The sequence below is a fragment of the Pundamilia nyererei genome, unplaced genomic scaffold (genome assembly GCF_000239375.1).
Source record: "Pundamilia nyererei isolate P.nyererei 1_Seehausen unplaced genomic scaffold, PunNye1.0 scaffold00063, whole genome shotgun sequence".
Taxonomy (NCBI): Eukaryota; Metazoa; Chordata; class Actinopteri; order Cichliformes; family Cichlidae; genus Pundamilia; species Pundamilia nyererei.
Genome location: NW_005187464.1, coordinates 2,008,982 through 2,024,475, shown reverse-complemented (window position 1 = coordinate 2,024,475; position 15,494 = coordinate 2,008,982). Strand labels below are relative to the sequence as shown.

General features: G+C 39.1%; 1 protein-coding gene across 1 annotated transcript in view; it reads right to left on the bottom strand.

The window, feature by feature from the left end:
- Positions 1-4,387: 4,387 nt before the first annotated feature.
- Positions 4,388-15,494, bottom strand: part of gnaz (guanine nucleotide binding protein (G protein), alpha z polypeptide) — a 35,429-nt gene continuing 24,322 nt past the window's right edge. Inside the window, exon 3 of the mRNA XM_005735305.1 lies at positions 4,388-7,143. Coding sequence (XP_005735362.1) covers positions 6,799-7,143 — 345 coding nt within the window. The 3' untranslated portion in view covers positions 4,388-6,798. The remainder of the gene's footprint in view (positions 7,144-15,494) is intronic.

Sequence of the window (15,494 nt, the reverse complement as noted above, 5' to 3'; positions counted from 1 at the left end):
AAAAGTATTTTTAACTGGCTAACAGCATTAGACTATCACACTTGACCAAAGCTAAACACAGGAGCTACTTCGTCCTGTATGTGCTTTCCTGGAACCAAAATAGTAAAAAAAGGAGGAAGTGATTCATTGCAGAATAAGACAAATAGCAAAGCAGCTACTGTGCATCACTATTTCACTGATCAGTTCCTGCTGGCCTTGTGTTAGTGTGACTGTCTCTATATCTGTCAGTCTGACAATTTCTGACACCTCATCAGTTGGCACTGCTGCAGGGACACGCATTGGAAGCAGGAAGCCGACGAGGGTTGCTGTGGGTTGGCGGTGCTGGTGTTAGTTTTGTGGTTTCATTGGATTGGTGGTGGTGAATTTACTGTCAGACTTTTTTTTGTTTGTTTGTTTTTTGTCAGAGGTTTTTGCTCGTTCAGTCACTGAGACTGAGGAACCCTGTGAAACAAGTGTTTTGGTGATTTACTGTTGCAACATTAACTGAATAGGAAGTGAAAGTTCACAAATGCAATCCTGCATTTTGCGCAACAGTTTAACTGCAACTCAGTGACAACGTAGCTGCCAGTGTTTGGCAATTTTGTAACTTTATTGCCCATACTGTGAACATAACTAAAGGCTTGGTACAAAGTTAAATATGGAAACCATTTACCGGAATGGATTTAAGCTTCAAATTTAAGACTAGTAGGACTGGGCCCTAACCCTCAGCCTTTTTTGTGATTCAGTCTATATTGCCTGGCGTTGTGCAATCACAGCCAAACTGCAGCTGAGTGAAATATTATTTTATACCCTCTGCTTCAGCAGAGGAATGTTGGCATACTTTATCTGATGCCCACAGGCACTGTGATATGGACTTGACCAAGGCCTTCCCCACCACTTCAGACCTGTTAAGACCTGTTTTCAGTACAGAGAGTTCTGCTTTTGCCTCTCATACCAGTATAATAAAGACTTGTTGTGGTGGACATTGTTTTTCTTATGATAGAAACATTTGAACCACTATTAGAAAGATTAGAATTACAAGTTTTTCTTTATAGATATTGATGGTGCATAACCATCCAACTTGATGTACGTTTTTTCAGATTGATATTTGCTCATTTAATAATCAATTTATCAGGAATATTTGTTTTCTTTCAGACACAAAATGTAAATTGATTTTGCGTAGATATTTATTTACTTGTTCACGCTGCTTGGATCAGCTGGTTGTTACAAACAGGGCAGTTGCATAGTGCCCTCTGGTGGACAAGCTATGCAAACTCACACTCGTAACATCTGAATGGTGATCTCTTCAATCATCTCTTCAATCATCTCTTCATTTTTCCCCTATCATTAATAGAATGATATCGATAAATAAATATCGATACTGATAGATTAATATCAGTATTTATAGACAGCTGATACTGGTTGATGATATCAGCCCGCTGAGTTCGTAATCCTTTGAGTTTTGTTTTTTAGCCTAAATCTCAGCACACAAAGTTGCGCCTCCACCATGATGCATTGCAGAAACTTTTTGAATTCTGGATTTATTTATGTTTTTAACATCTACCATCATCAGATATTATTGTATTACTGTAATTATCATAATTAGGTTCTAGTTCTTGACTAATGCTTGCATAACTAACGCCAATGCAATCAACCACATGTTGTTTCTTGTTAGCATAATTTAATAAAACAAAGCATGCTCATAAATTACTAAATGATAAGCATGCATTGTAGCTGCTTACTGGATATTTGCAGTTATAGTGATCCTGGAATTGTGCTGTAGATCGTCAAAGAAGAGGACCTGCACACTTGCTCGTTCATTTTCCGGAAAAATAAATAAATGTAAGTTCTAAATTTATTACTCTGTAATTTATGATTGAGCTTTTATTGGGCTTTCACAAAATGATGTAACAGAATGTAAATCTTGCTTTTAAATTGAGCTCACCTCTCTACCCATACACTGATAAGTATGCATTATCCACCCATTAAAATCCAGTAAAATGCCATTGCTAAAATTTTAAAAATGACTTAATATTTGGCAATAACTTATTGTTTTTGACAGCTGATGTCACAGGGTCCAGAAGATGTTTTGTGAGGGTAACTTTAGCTCAGAGAGCTGACTCAAAGGCAGATGGTTCACAGCCAGATGTCAGGGACGGTTGATAATACTCATTAGGAAGTGGTGCAGATCAGCAGCAGTGGTCCGGGACAGCAAACAGGAGGTCGTTTCAAGAGGACAGAAGTTAAGTCTGTTTTTCAGAACTTCATTTAGGGCGTTAAGCTTGTGTTACAGGGGTCAGAGGAGGAGACAGTGTCCAAAGGTTAGTTTGAAGGATGAGGCTTGGCTGTCATCATTCTTTTTACAAAGCAAACAGAGGAGGGAGGAGTAAGCTGAGCAGTGCTGAGATGAGATGAGAGGATCGACTGGATTTAAAGTGGTAAATGGCAGATTTGCCACCAGATACAGGCAAAGAAAGACAGAGATGAAATACTAAAACTCTTCCAAGAAAGCCAGACCTGTGGAATTTTCCTACAGCTGCTTGAAGTTTGTCCATTTGATTCACAAGGCTGTTTACAGCCAAGAAGCAGGTGGGAGCAGATAGGAAAGCTTAGAGGGAAAGAGGGAGAGAGCGCCCTGAGGGAAATAGAGTGCAAGAATAAATGTGGAGGTCAGTGCGGAGACACAGGGAAAAGTCAGCTGAAGTAAGTTAAAAGAGTTGAGCTGAGGACAAGCGGAAACACAGAATCACAAGACATACCTAGTGGGAATGGCGTGAGGAAGTGTACTTATAGAGGTCTGGTTCTGGTCAACAACATGGAAACAGACAAGACCAGTTAGTGGGAAAGGCTTTGTTTTCCTTCTCTTTCTTTGAAAAATGTCTGAATGATTCAGGAGGCCTACAAATAGACAGGGCTGGAGCATGCCAGGAATTACAGATATTTATTGTTTCAGAGCTGTCATCATATGGCCAAAAATGTCTCTTTCTGTGCCTGTGGTTGTTTTTTGAACTACTTCTTATTTTTAGAAATGCTTCAGTCCTTTTTCCTTATTATTTATTGTATGTCCCAATACTGATGACAAACCGGAGGTTTCTGGCCCCCGTTTAAGTCTTAGATTTTTGGGCAATGCTTCACAATCTAAAAGTAAAAACAGTCAGAGGTTTTGTTATAAGCCGGTAATTTTTTTATAAGCCCATCAATCTGTTTCCATGTACTGTATTTCCATCACGTAAAACAGCAAAAACCTGACCCTGACCTCTGAATTCATATGAGAACGCACTGACCCATACAGACTACTAGGTGACAAAGTTTCTTGTAATATTCTGATAGATTTTTTTCATTTTGGTAAGTTTAAAATATAGCAGATCACAAGATTTTATATTCTTTTTTTAAATATCTCAAAATGTTGGGAACACTGACCATTGAAAAGTTAGGGAACCTTCCATCATCTTTATTTTAGCCCTGTTACCATCCTAATTTTTGTTACTCTAGATCACTCTTTGTTTTCTTGGGGAATAATTATTTTTGCATCTTTTTACAATGTATATACACAATGTACTGAAAAAATTATCATGTCACATGTATTGGTGAAGTCCTGAGCATTTCTTCCAGTTTCTTCTGCAGGGATGAAATATGCCAGCTATTTTGATCATAGAGGCTGCTGTCTGACAGGTCAGTCCAGAATCGGACTTTGTTCTGGCTACAAAGGCAGCATGTGATTCACGTTATTTTCATACTTACCAAAGCGTTCAGTGACAAACTCTTGGTCTATCACTCTGAACTCAATGCATTTAGAAACGTAGACGAGACGACCTGCTGGAGGTCAAATTGAGCATCGAATGAGGATGAAAGGTGATTTATATTAATTTGAACATTGCTGGTTTCCAGATGGACTGCTGTGAGTATTTCAAAAATTGTTAAAACTACTGGGATTGGCCAACAAGAGTGCATTTCTATTTTTACTGTATTTAGAAAATGAAATTTTAAGCTGTCATGAGTTTTGGCAAGCTAAACTGCGATTACTTCTAGCGAATTTCTTAAGAGCTATTAGACCACAAAACCCAGATCTGTACACATCACCAAAGGTTTGTTGAGTGTGTTGAAACATTTTACTGCTACTTTTTGTGTTATTTTTCTTTAAAAACCTCTGTCAGTGTCACAATGAGCTGCTTAGTGCTACCCTCTGACAGCATAAGGCCGACCAGTTTGTACTTCAAATTTTATTTGGAAAAAAAAAAAATAAACAAATAAATTATTTAAACTCCAGTCTCATTTGAATTAATAAACAAATTAATGAAAGAAATGCAGGACTTTGACCTTTTTTTTTTTTTGCAGCGACTTCTCTCTCAGTTTTCAAAGTTGGCACCAACTCCAACCACATGACAGTCATAAGGCACAATTTCAGCCTTCTCAGAAATGAATTTTATTTATGTTCATCCCTCAAACAGATTCCCACTGTTGGTTCAATCAGTCCACAAAACAATATCCCCATGACCTGAAGACATTTCCCACACATGGATGTAGATCATGATGAAAGGAGGAGGATGTAAAAGGCAAAATAGTAGTTTTATTTAACGCTTGGTCCCCTGTGTGACATACTGAATGCTAAATCAAACACGAAAAAGTTTGTTCCACTTGAGCGTACTAGGATGGCCACAGGGTCATATCATCCTATTATAGGTTTGAATACAGTGAAAGTATTTTTTTAATAGCATATCTTCTTCCTTTAGAGTAGGGAAGTTTGAAATGACTACTTGACTAAAAACTAAGAAGTGCAAAAATCCAAAAGTATTTGTGGACTCTATCAGCCCACCTGGTGATGCTGGAGTTTATACACTAATTAGAAGGAAGTCTGTGTGCTGCTGTGCACCGTCACCCAATCACACGTAGGCCAAGTTCATTCTGCAGTGATTTAATTGCATACTTTAGGTCCGAGTTCTGCTTGGCCCAGTGGCTACATTGTACGAGGAGGACAAACGCTTTTTTGTCATCGTTTGGACACTGAAGATGGAAGCAAAGTTTCAGACAGGGTGCTCTATTCCGAGTTGCAAAAAAATCACTCGATGCAGCATAATTACGAAAGAATACGGAGGGCCTGCGGCAGTCGGTCCTCTATAAACATTCCCCTCCCGAACACATTTAAAACACCGTTGACACAATCACCACCCAAAAACACATTTACTACACCATAAAAATTTGCATAAGTTGTTTTATTAATAGTTATTGTCCTTTTATACGTCTTTTTTTGTTTGTTTGTTTCATCGTTTTAGTCTGTTGTTGAAGTGGACATCCTGTAAAGTCAAGCCCTTGGCTGAGTTGTTCTCTGAACTAAAAAAAGAAAGGGTAAGAGGAGGAGTGGAGTGGGATCTTCCTCCTCTGTCTCTCACTCTCTCTTTATCGCACTCACAGCATCCCAACTCAACCGTTATTTTTCATGTTGTTTGAACAAAGAGTGTACCTTACAGTATATTTACACATCATACTGACTGACTGGTTTAACAATTTCCATTTAGATAATGCAAGGACGATTGAACTTTGAAAGTTTGCTTCTTTGTTTTCAGGTTCTTCTACAGTCTCCCCTTTCACCCCCAAACTTCTGTAGTGAGGTTATCTTCATCACCAGTATATTCATCATCGCTGTTAGCATTGTTACCATAAAAATTCTGATCATCATTATTAGATTTATATAACTCTTTTCAATAGATTCCTCTCTGACAACTGTACAATCGTACACAGTGTTTGACTTTAATATATATTTTTGGGAATATATTATTTAGAACCTAGGAAAAGAGGAACATAATCCCAAAGAAAATATATTAGTATCCCAAAGTAACAAAATCATGCATGATTTAATGTCTTCGTCCATAAAAACTAAACCAAAAAAAGAAAAAAAGTAACATAAAGGATGGGATCCAGATTTATTTACAAACTGATCTTGGCACTGTTTTTTTTTTTTTTGTCTCTTGCTGGAAACGGTAATGAAAAATACTTTTGACTCTTCCGAGTGTAACATACTCCTGGTATTAAGTCAGGGACCTGCTGTAAAAGCTGGTTTGAGAGACATGTTCTTTTTTTCTTTTCTTTTTTTTTAAGCGCAAAAAGATAAAAGAAAGAGAGGAAAAGAACAACAACAGACAGCTGATAAGGAAAGAACAGAAATGGTGCGTAAAAAACATGTTTCACTTCAACTTTAGACTGTGGCAGTTTCCTCTTTTCGGCAGAAAACCTGTGACGTCATGTTTACTGACTTCTTTTTTCCTTAGAAATACAGGCTCTCTCTCTGTCTCTATATCTGTGTCTCCTCAGGTGCCCTCGCCGTTTACTATTGTTTGGGTAAAAAGCCAAAAGAGAGCATTGATTCTGCAGAAATTATTTTCAATTAAGCAGCATTAACTGACTCAGGTTTCAGGTTTGACAGGCAGTTGGGGGCAGCTTTCTAAAAATTTTCCAGTGTTGCCTTGTCAAACCAGTGTCTGACTGAAGATCGCACGTGTGAGCAAACTATAAGGATGCGTGTTGGTGTGCATGTGTTTGGGTGTCTCTGCATACTCATATTCAGTGCAAACATGTAGGGTAGAAATCCCACCTCAACCATGGACCTTCAGCTCTGTTGTTTCCATTGAAACACTTGAATCTACAGTATTGTCCATCCCTCACTGTCTTACTAACTCATTTCCTTTCCAGTCCTCTGTTGCCCCCTCTTCAAAGAGATAAACTGCCCGGCAGGCTAACATGCCTTTGTTTATCCAGCCCCGCGGCAGGCTAACAGCAGCCCGCTTTTCACCCCCTACCACCACCCCACCCCACCCGTGTCAGGTCCTAGCATAGCCCAATGTATTTCAGATTGTTCTGGATGATCACGTCCGTGACAGCATCAAACACGAACTGGATGTTGCTGGTGTCGGTGGCACAGGTGAAGTGCGAATAGATCTCCTTGGTCTCCTTGTTGCGGTTGAGGTCCTCGAACTGCCGTTGCACATAGACAGCTGCCTCCTCGTAGGTATTTTGACCTTTGTAATCGGGGAAGCACACTGTCAGGGGAATGCGTTTTATCTTCTCAGCCAACAGGTCCTTCTTGTTGAGGAAGAGGATGAGCGACGTGTTGGTGAACCAGTTGTTGTTGCAGATGGAGTCGAACAGACGCAAGCTCTCGGCCATACGGCTCTGTGTGGAGGAGAAAAGGGAAAAAAAGTAGGTGGGGGGGGGGATTAGATCATGAGAAAAATGACTTCATGACAAAGAAAATGTAGCATTTAGTTTGTAATAACAGCTCAAACCAGCCCAGATTTTCGCATTGTGAAGAGTTAAGAACATAGTCTAACCGAACTGGGCTCATTCTGGTAGCTCGAGATTTCAGGTAAATGAGGACATGTTAAGTCTGAAATCATCCAGCACATGTCACAGACATCTACTAGACTAGCCAAAGGTACGCCTTCTCTGTTATGTCAACACAGACTTGAGACTAAGACAGCCGCAGACCTTTGTTTGAACTCTTATGCTCTCCTCTAAAACTGCTGATTATCTCTTCTTCCGCTGCTTGCTTAATCCAAGTCCTACACAGTGAAATGATCAGTCAGGGAAAACGTGTTCAAGTCTTTAGTCAAACAAACTAACTTATTCCCTAAGGAGTAGCTCACATATAAGAAAATGTGAGTGGCTCATGTGGAACACACTTCTATGGCCTTATATAGTTTGTCATAACAGAAACACTGTGCAGCTGAGACTTAGGAAAGCTTACAGAAGGATAATAAGAACAACACTGATTTCTCCCTCTCAGTGCCTACCTCTTTTCCGTTATGGTTCATTTGGATGCTGAAAACTTTTTTTTCCTAGCATGCTATAACTGTTGTGGCTTGATGACAAAGTTCACCTTCAGCCTTAAACTTTGATAAATAACATTGGAGCTTTTCAAAAAGTGGGTCAATTATCACATTTAGCCGTAGGACCACATTAGATGTCACATTCATTTTCTCTAAAGTGAGATAAAAAAATAGATTTCACAACTCTCTGATGGAAATCGCTGATGCCTGCTGTATCCTGCAGACAAATCCGTTAGCCATGACTTAAAGTAAGGGTTGAGCAGAGAGGACTACTAGCGAGAGAAATGAGACTACCACAGTTATGTGTTTTTTTGTAACTTCATGCAGCTCATTTTTGATAGCGTGTTGCAGTAATCTTTAAAAACATGCAGGTTAGGGTGCTTAAGAAAAAACAAAAAGCCTGCGAACATGAGTATGTATGCAGTTTCTTACAGCTGTGCGCATGTGATGTTGATTGTATAAGGCAAAGCTAAGAAAGAGAAAGCTGATCTGTTCATGGCATCTGCTGGCATGTGGCGAGTGGCCAGTAGCTTGTGACTGGGAGGTTGTCAGATGAAACGCTGCTGTTTAAAAGGTTACAGAAACAACATGATGCTCTGAGCAAATCACAAGATCTGCACAGCATGAAAAAAAAGAGATACTGAGGGAAATAGCACAGGATTAGGAAATCGCTGCCAGATTCAAAGTAAACCCTCATAATTCAGTGGTGTAAGTGCATTATTTTTGGATAATGATGAAAAGACTGCAGTTATGAGAAACTTGTATTGCAGGTAGCCCTTAGATACTGCTCCAAAAAATGCATTTAAAGCTGTTAATGTGTGCCAAGAAGACCGCATTCACATGCACAAACTGTGTTAGTGCACTTTTTATGTTTTCTTATAATTATTTTATTCATTTCAGTGCTAGTTTTAAGCAATAAAAGCACACTCACGCACATATACATCACAATCTCAATACACTTTCACCAAAGTTTCCTCAGGCTTGATATTTACCCCCTAATTAACCTCTATATATTGTTTATACTTTAGCTAGTTTTATTTTTTGTACATCCAGTGATTATTCATTTTAACTACAGTACCCTTCATTATGCTAATTGTTTTGCAGTTCACTGAAAGAGCAGAAATGCCACCAGGGGTGTATTGACTGTGAAACTGAAAATGAATTTGTGATACAAACAGTCCGAAGTTTCAGTCCTGGTTCCTTGTACATTCTGCCTCTTCCTGACCGGCAGCCACCTTTTAAGCCTTATTAACAGAGGTGCCGTGCACAACAACTGTCTTCATCAAGGCACTGTAAATAGATAATTATGTAGTGTTAAATAATAGTATATCAAGCTACTAGTTGAATCCTGAATGGGAAACAATACCTGAATACAATACTTTACAGTGGTTTGGTCCATTGCCTGTCGTCATCTAAGGCCTCAGTCACACAGACCAGTTGAGTGCCACCTGGCAACCACTGTCGCTAGGGAAAAATGAGCACTCCGTGACTGTTTGCTAGTGGGTATGTGGATTGCTGGCTGTTGTTTGGTGAAATCTACTAAAAACCTCTTTGTGATTGCTTTCATCACTAGCAGATTACCGCAGTCACCCGTAGTTTGTACGGAAGATGCCAAATTTTTGCACACTCTGTAACTAACCATGGAGCAGTAATGAAATTTTGAAAAGTGCGACACAGATTGGAAACACAGACCATAGTAAATGCCGTGCCTAAACCACGAAACCATCACATTTCAAAATATGCTAATTTTACTTTGAGGGCAAAGTTTCACAGTATCACCACCGCTTAGCAAATAGCTGGCTATTGTTTGAACACAACTAAACATCTTCCAATGGGCAATGGCTACAATCTTCTAGAGACCAAAGCAATTTGAAGGACGTTGTCGATGCAGTGCTATAGTGCAACTATTTTCACTTAGCAACAGCAGGCAACTTCCACCGTCCACTCAGCAGCAGAAAAACATGTGATTGGTCGTTACCAGGGGTCTCTACCAGACTGGTCTCTAAGTCTTTACAACTGGGATTTTGGCAATCAATTTCAATTTCAGCCACTGACAGCAACCCCCAACCGCTGCTTGGTAGGTAGTTGCCAACCAGTCTAACTCTTCTAGCACTCAGTAAAATGTAACATATTTTGATTTTTCTAACTAGATTATGTTACCTTTACCTTGCTTGTGTGTGATTCAGTGCAGCTGCTGTCTTATTATGGAGGTAGCAACATCTTCTAATCCATGTTTAAGGAAGCAGGTCTGTGCACATATTTCTCCTTTCCTGGGTTTAAAATTAAAAAATTTCCAATGACCCTCCTTTTACTGGTTATTGGCACAGCTTGTGCCACCCCACTTTAAAAATCCTGGAGGCACCCCTGCATGTTGAAAAAATTAGGTTGAGAAATAACTGTGATAAAGTGGATTGAGTGGTGATAGTTAGCCAGATGAAATGAAAGCAAGCTAGTCTGGTGAAAGCTGTAATCTTTACAGACTGTTCAAGTAAAGAGTGAACTGTAAAGCCAGAATAATATATGCTTTTTTGAGCATAATTTAAATAGTGTAGTAGAAAGCTAAAGAAAAACTCAAAATCAAAGTATGCACTAAACCATTAACTTTGAGAATCATTAAATGGCTCCCTGGCAGTCATTTTCGCTATCAATGCAACAGTTTGACAGAGTATCCAATAATAAATGCACCACTGAAGGAAGCCGCCTCAAAAGTAAAAAAGAAAATCTGTTGTAACAGAAGGTGATCAACTCACCGAGCTCTGTCTAAATGTCTTTTTAAAGCCTTATTGTCCCATCCAGAAATGAGCTAATTGCTTGAAAAAATCAAAATGAGACACAACAGGAAGAAGGAAATAATTTTGGCTTTAGTGTTCAATACAAATTGCATAAGAGTGTGTTTGCCAAATCTGCTCTGCACTTAAGCATTTAAGTGCCTTTTTCTTTTATTGTCTGTCTGTTTTCCTTTCTGTTACCAGTCCCATGTCGCTACCTAATCAGATTGAATCACAAGCTCTTCTTCCTTCACAAGTGTGCATCCCGGGTGCTGAGACCTAAACATTGTATACCGCATATGGTCCTGTCAGGCTGTTTGAGTTCACTCCTCCTTTTTCCAGGGTGTCAAAACAAGAGCCCAGATGGTAAAGAGAGCATAGCAGGAGACAGCCAGCTGAGCCAAGGGACTCTCAAGTCTCCTCACCTGGCCACCTATCACTTTACAGCAAGTGTTTCCTAACGGGGGGTGGAAGGAGAGCAGGGTTGGGGGGTCCCCAAAGTACGCAGACCCCCTCCTTTGCTTCAAGCACCCACTGATGCAGACATGCTCACACATATGTGCACGCACACACACCCTGCTTCCCCCTCACCTCCTCCTGCCAGAGTACTCAAGAGAGCGGTGTGGGCTTTAATTAAGCTTAAGTATTAATGAGGAAGTTCATCACTGTGTCATTGCTTTGTTTCCCAAATACAAGCCATTTAAGTGTGCAACCATCTCTCCATTACTCATTAAGGTTAAATTTACATGTCACTGCCTGACAAGAAATGACACCCTGCATCTGTCTGCCAAGGTTGCTTTTTTTCTGTCAACATATTTCTTTTTTTTCCCTGTTGCACCTGAGAGTTGCATTATTCAGACCGCTCCCTTTCTATTTCCGCTCTCTTTTTAATTACTAATGTTGTTACTGTGGGCAGCAACACTGCAGGGTGTAGCTGTTAAGAACAGGCAAACAAACATAAACACAATGAAATTGTACACATGACCAGAAGCACTTTTTAAAAAAAAAAGTTGAACATGAGCTAAACAAATTTAACAAATTCATCTAGGCTATTTTGTTTAATATTTTTGTCTGTCACCTTATTATGACAATGATGTGAATAAGACAAAGTTCAAAGCACTCTAAGAAAAATATAGAGGCCATGACAGGTACTAGGCTTGTGTGTCGCTATAACAAGGGCCATATATATCTTCTGTATTCTTAGTCATATAATGGAAAGCTCTTTTTCCAAAACACCATTATTTGATACGAAGCAATTCAGAAACATGATGGTAATGCCTTTGATAACCCATTAGCCAGTTAAGAAGCACAGGGCTGGAAATATTTCTGAAAAAAACTATCTGTCTGAAACACATTTAATGCCCGAGCGATTCTGAAAAACAGCCACTACTGTTCAAAGTCACCGATCAGGGAAAATGTTTTACATCCAGGCCCGTTCACACATCATCTCTGCTGTAGCTTGAAAGATAAGGCACACACAACAAAGGTCCACATTCGAAAACGTGAAACCCTATTCGTTGATTTCCAGCGTCCTTTCATGTGACAGGTAATGAATTCCCATTTGAGAGATTACTGAAATAATAAATGAAACAATAGAAGTAGAGCTGACAGTACAGTCAGCGTCTGTGCTCATGTTTGGCAAACACAAGCTTAAGCAAGCGCTAATCTCATATCTATGCTTTTCATTTTCCCCTCACAGATAAAAAGAATTGACTGCAGTTGCTCGGCGTCAGCCGTTGCATATAAACCTGCGCTACATATTCATAATAACACAAACACTCGAACAGGAACACAATACATGCATGAAACTTCATCTATTCTCTCCAGCGCTGCTGTTTATTGTACCCCCCCCCCCCGCGCTCCTTTCCCTTCTCATCCTCCCTTCCCTAGTCACAGCTCACTGTCAACAGCACAGGATTAGGAGCATTTGACTGGCCTGTTGCTAAGCAACAGTAGCCGTGGTAACCGATTCATTATGAAGACAGGGATGGGACAGCGAAAATGCATCAGGGAATGGGATGATGGATAAATATACTGTAATTATTATGGTGCATTTTCTGTCTTGCGCGAGTTGATGCATGGAAACGGAACCAGTGTTTTATCGGTCAGATGAGTTCTGATTTTTTTCTGCTTTTATGAATCCTGAATGCTGAAACCACTTAAGTGATCACCGGTCACAGCATTAAGGTATCACAATAAAATGGGACCTTTTGTTCTTGAAAGCAGCTTAAATTTATTTGTAAACATGCGCAGAAAAATCTGATGAATGTCTCAAAGGTTCTAATGACTGTTAAGAACACCAACAACGACCACACACCAAATGTGGTTGTGCAATTCAGCTTTCCTTTTCAGTCCTCTTGTGTTGTTTGTCACTATGTTTAATATATTTCTTATATATTTCTTACAAAGCCTCGGGGCAAACTTTTCTATTAAACCATCCTGCAATGACTGGGTTCAAACCTACAGCACTTCCACCTTACTCTGAGAAATCAGTGAGTCAGAGATGCACTTAAATGAAAACTGATGAGTCACTCCTGGGTAGGACTGTTGAATCAGTACCCTGGTTTTTGTTCATGAGAAACTTGTTGTAATGCAAAGTTTTAATTCCCACGAACTAATGCTTTTACACTCTGTGACTCAATTGTGGCACTTCTAATGTAGATGTTAATAATCTTTCCAAGTGTTTTCATTGAATAAAATGTTCGATATTTGTGATGCAATAAAAAAAATATGAATGAGTCTACGCAAATAATTTGCATACTGCACAGTAACCTTAGTGCAAATTTATTCAGTGTTACTGACATGCTTTTAACAAGGTCAGAGATATTTAAAGACCTTTAAAATGCCTCATTATGGAGCCAGCTGCTCTAACAACATTATTATAATGTGTCAACCCAGCTTCATTTTGCTGCTTTTGATTTCAACTTTATTGCAGATTATCTTGCAAAATGTTAAAGCAAGGATGTGGTCATGCCTTGTTATCTAAATCTTTGGAGTCTACATTGCTGACTCCCTATAACCTAACTTAAAAAGATGGAAAATGTAACATTTCTCAGAAATGTATAAAAAATGTTTCCCCTGAACGGAAGCTGCTTGTTTCCAGCAACCTTTGCGATGTAGCTGTGGTGTAATACTGCAACCTGATGATCATGTAGATTTATTGGGTGTGGTGTGGCAGCTGTACTAAATTGCCAGAATTTATACCCAAGTTCCTCAATTTTAAACCACTAAGTATCCAATATAAATATCTGTTATACATATGTATTTTATATGTAGCGCTGTATAAACGACAGACTTTGGACATGTATAGTCTTTGTTGTGTCTGTTGTAAGACAAGCCATAGAGTTTTGACACTGCTTGTTGTGTCTGTTGTAAGACAAGACATAGAGTTTTGACACTGCTTGTTACATAAGAGTCTTACACTTCCTGCTTCACACACGTGTGCCCTGCATTCTGTACTGAATACTAATTCATTTTAGTTTTAATGTTTTAAAAGTCACCAATGTTTCGCTTCGTAATCACCATTTTTGTCAGAATCTGCACTTTTTTTTTAATTTTTGCTTTTTTTCTAACCACAAAAAGTAAATGACAGTAAAGTACAGAACAACATCTAATGATCTGTAGGCCTCACTTTCATCAGTTAAGGTCAGAGTTCATGATTCAACAATGAGAAAGAGATGGTAGTGTGATGGTCTGGGTCTGGTTTCTGCTTCAGGACCTGGACGAATGACAGAACCATGAGTTCTGTTCTCTACCAGAAAATTCTGAAGGAAAATATCCAGATATTAGTTTATGTCCAACAGCAGCAAGTCCACCTCTGAATGAAGGTTTTTAAAGTGGCCTAGTCTGGATTTAAATTAGATTGAGATGCACTGGCATCACCTTAGAAGAGGCCTTTTCTGCTTGAAAAGTCCTCCAAGGTGAATGAATTAAAACAATTCTGCAAGGAAGTGTGGGCCAAAATTCCTCCAAAGTGATGTGCAAGACTCATCGTCAGTTATCACCAACACTTGATTGTATTTTTTCAACCAAGTATTAGATTTAAGGGGTAATTACTTTTCACAAAGAGTCGGGTAGCTTTGGTAGATTAATTCAGACACACAATTTCTCTGTGTAACAAACATGTTAACTTGTTCTTCTCTGGCTGTTTTTGAGCAACTTTCCTTGCCTGTATGCTAATGTAGTTTTAAACTTTGTGCAGAGCTTTAGATTTTTAACCAGATTTTTCAGCACTGTAATACTATTGGTTTTGGTTTGTCTCATCACATGAACCCATATGAATCGTGAGATTTATCTTGCTGATACAGCACAAACCTCAAAGTACGCCTGGTTTGTATGCTAGATACTATCCGCTTTGAGAAAACTGCAGTATTTGATACTTTTGGACTGAAAACTACCTGATTATCAAACTTTTGTTTTAAAATGGCAGCATGTGTTAACCACTAAGACATGCTTAAAATGGCATATAAAATATAATGTGTGCCGATATCATCCACATCTTATAGCTACAGTACAGTAAACAACACAAACTACCATAAATTAGAACATTAGTAATAAGCATTATTTTTTATTAGTTTTCACCAGAGTTAAAAATTATTGTTGACAATGGTTATTATAAAGCAATATTAGTTACATGCTCTCTTGTGTAATTTTGACAAGTATGATTGATGTGACTCGGTGATTAGCGCTGTCACTTCACAGCATGTGGGTTAGCTACGGTGGCCCCTAGAGACAAAGCACGTACAAACTCCAAAACACTTGCAAACCCCAAAACACATGCAAATTCCAAAACACAACGGAAGTGCTCCAGGACGCTAGGGGCAGTGTTGAGCTTTTGTTACCTAGTAACTACACAAGCCAGGAAGTACCAATGACAGGATTTACGCTGTATCCCGATTCAGGGTCTGCAGCCTTTTTTTTTTTTTTT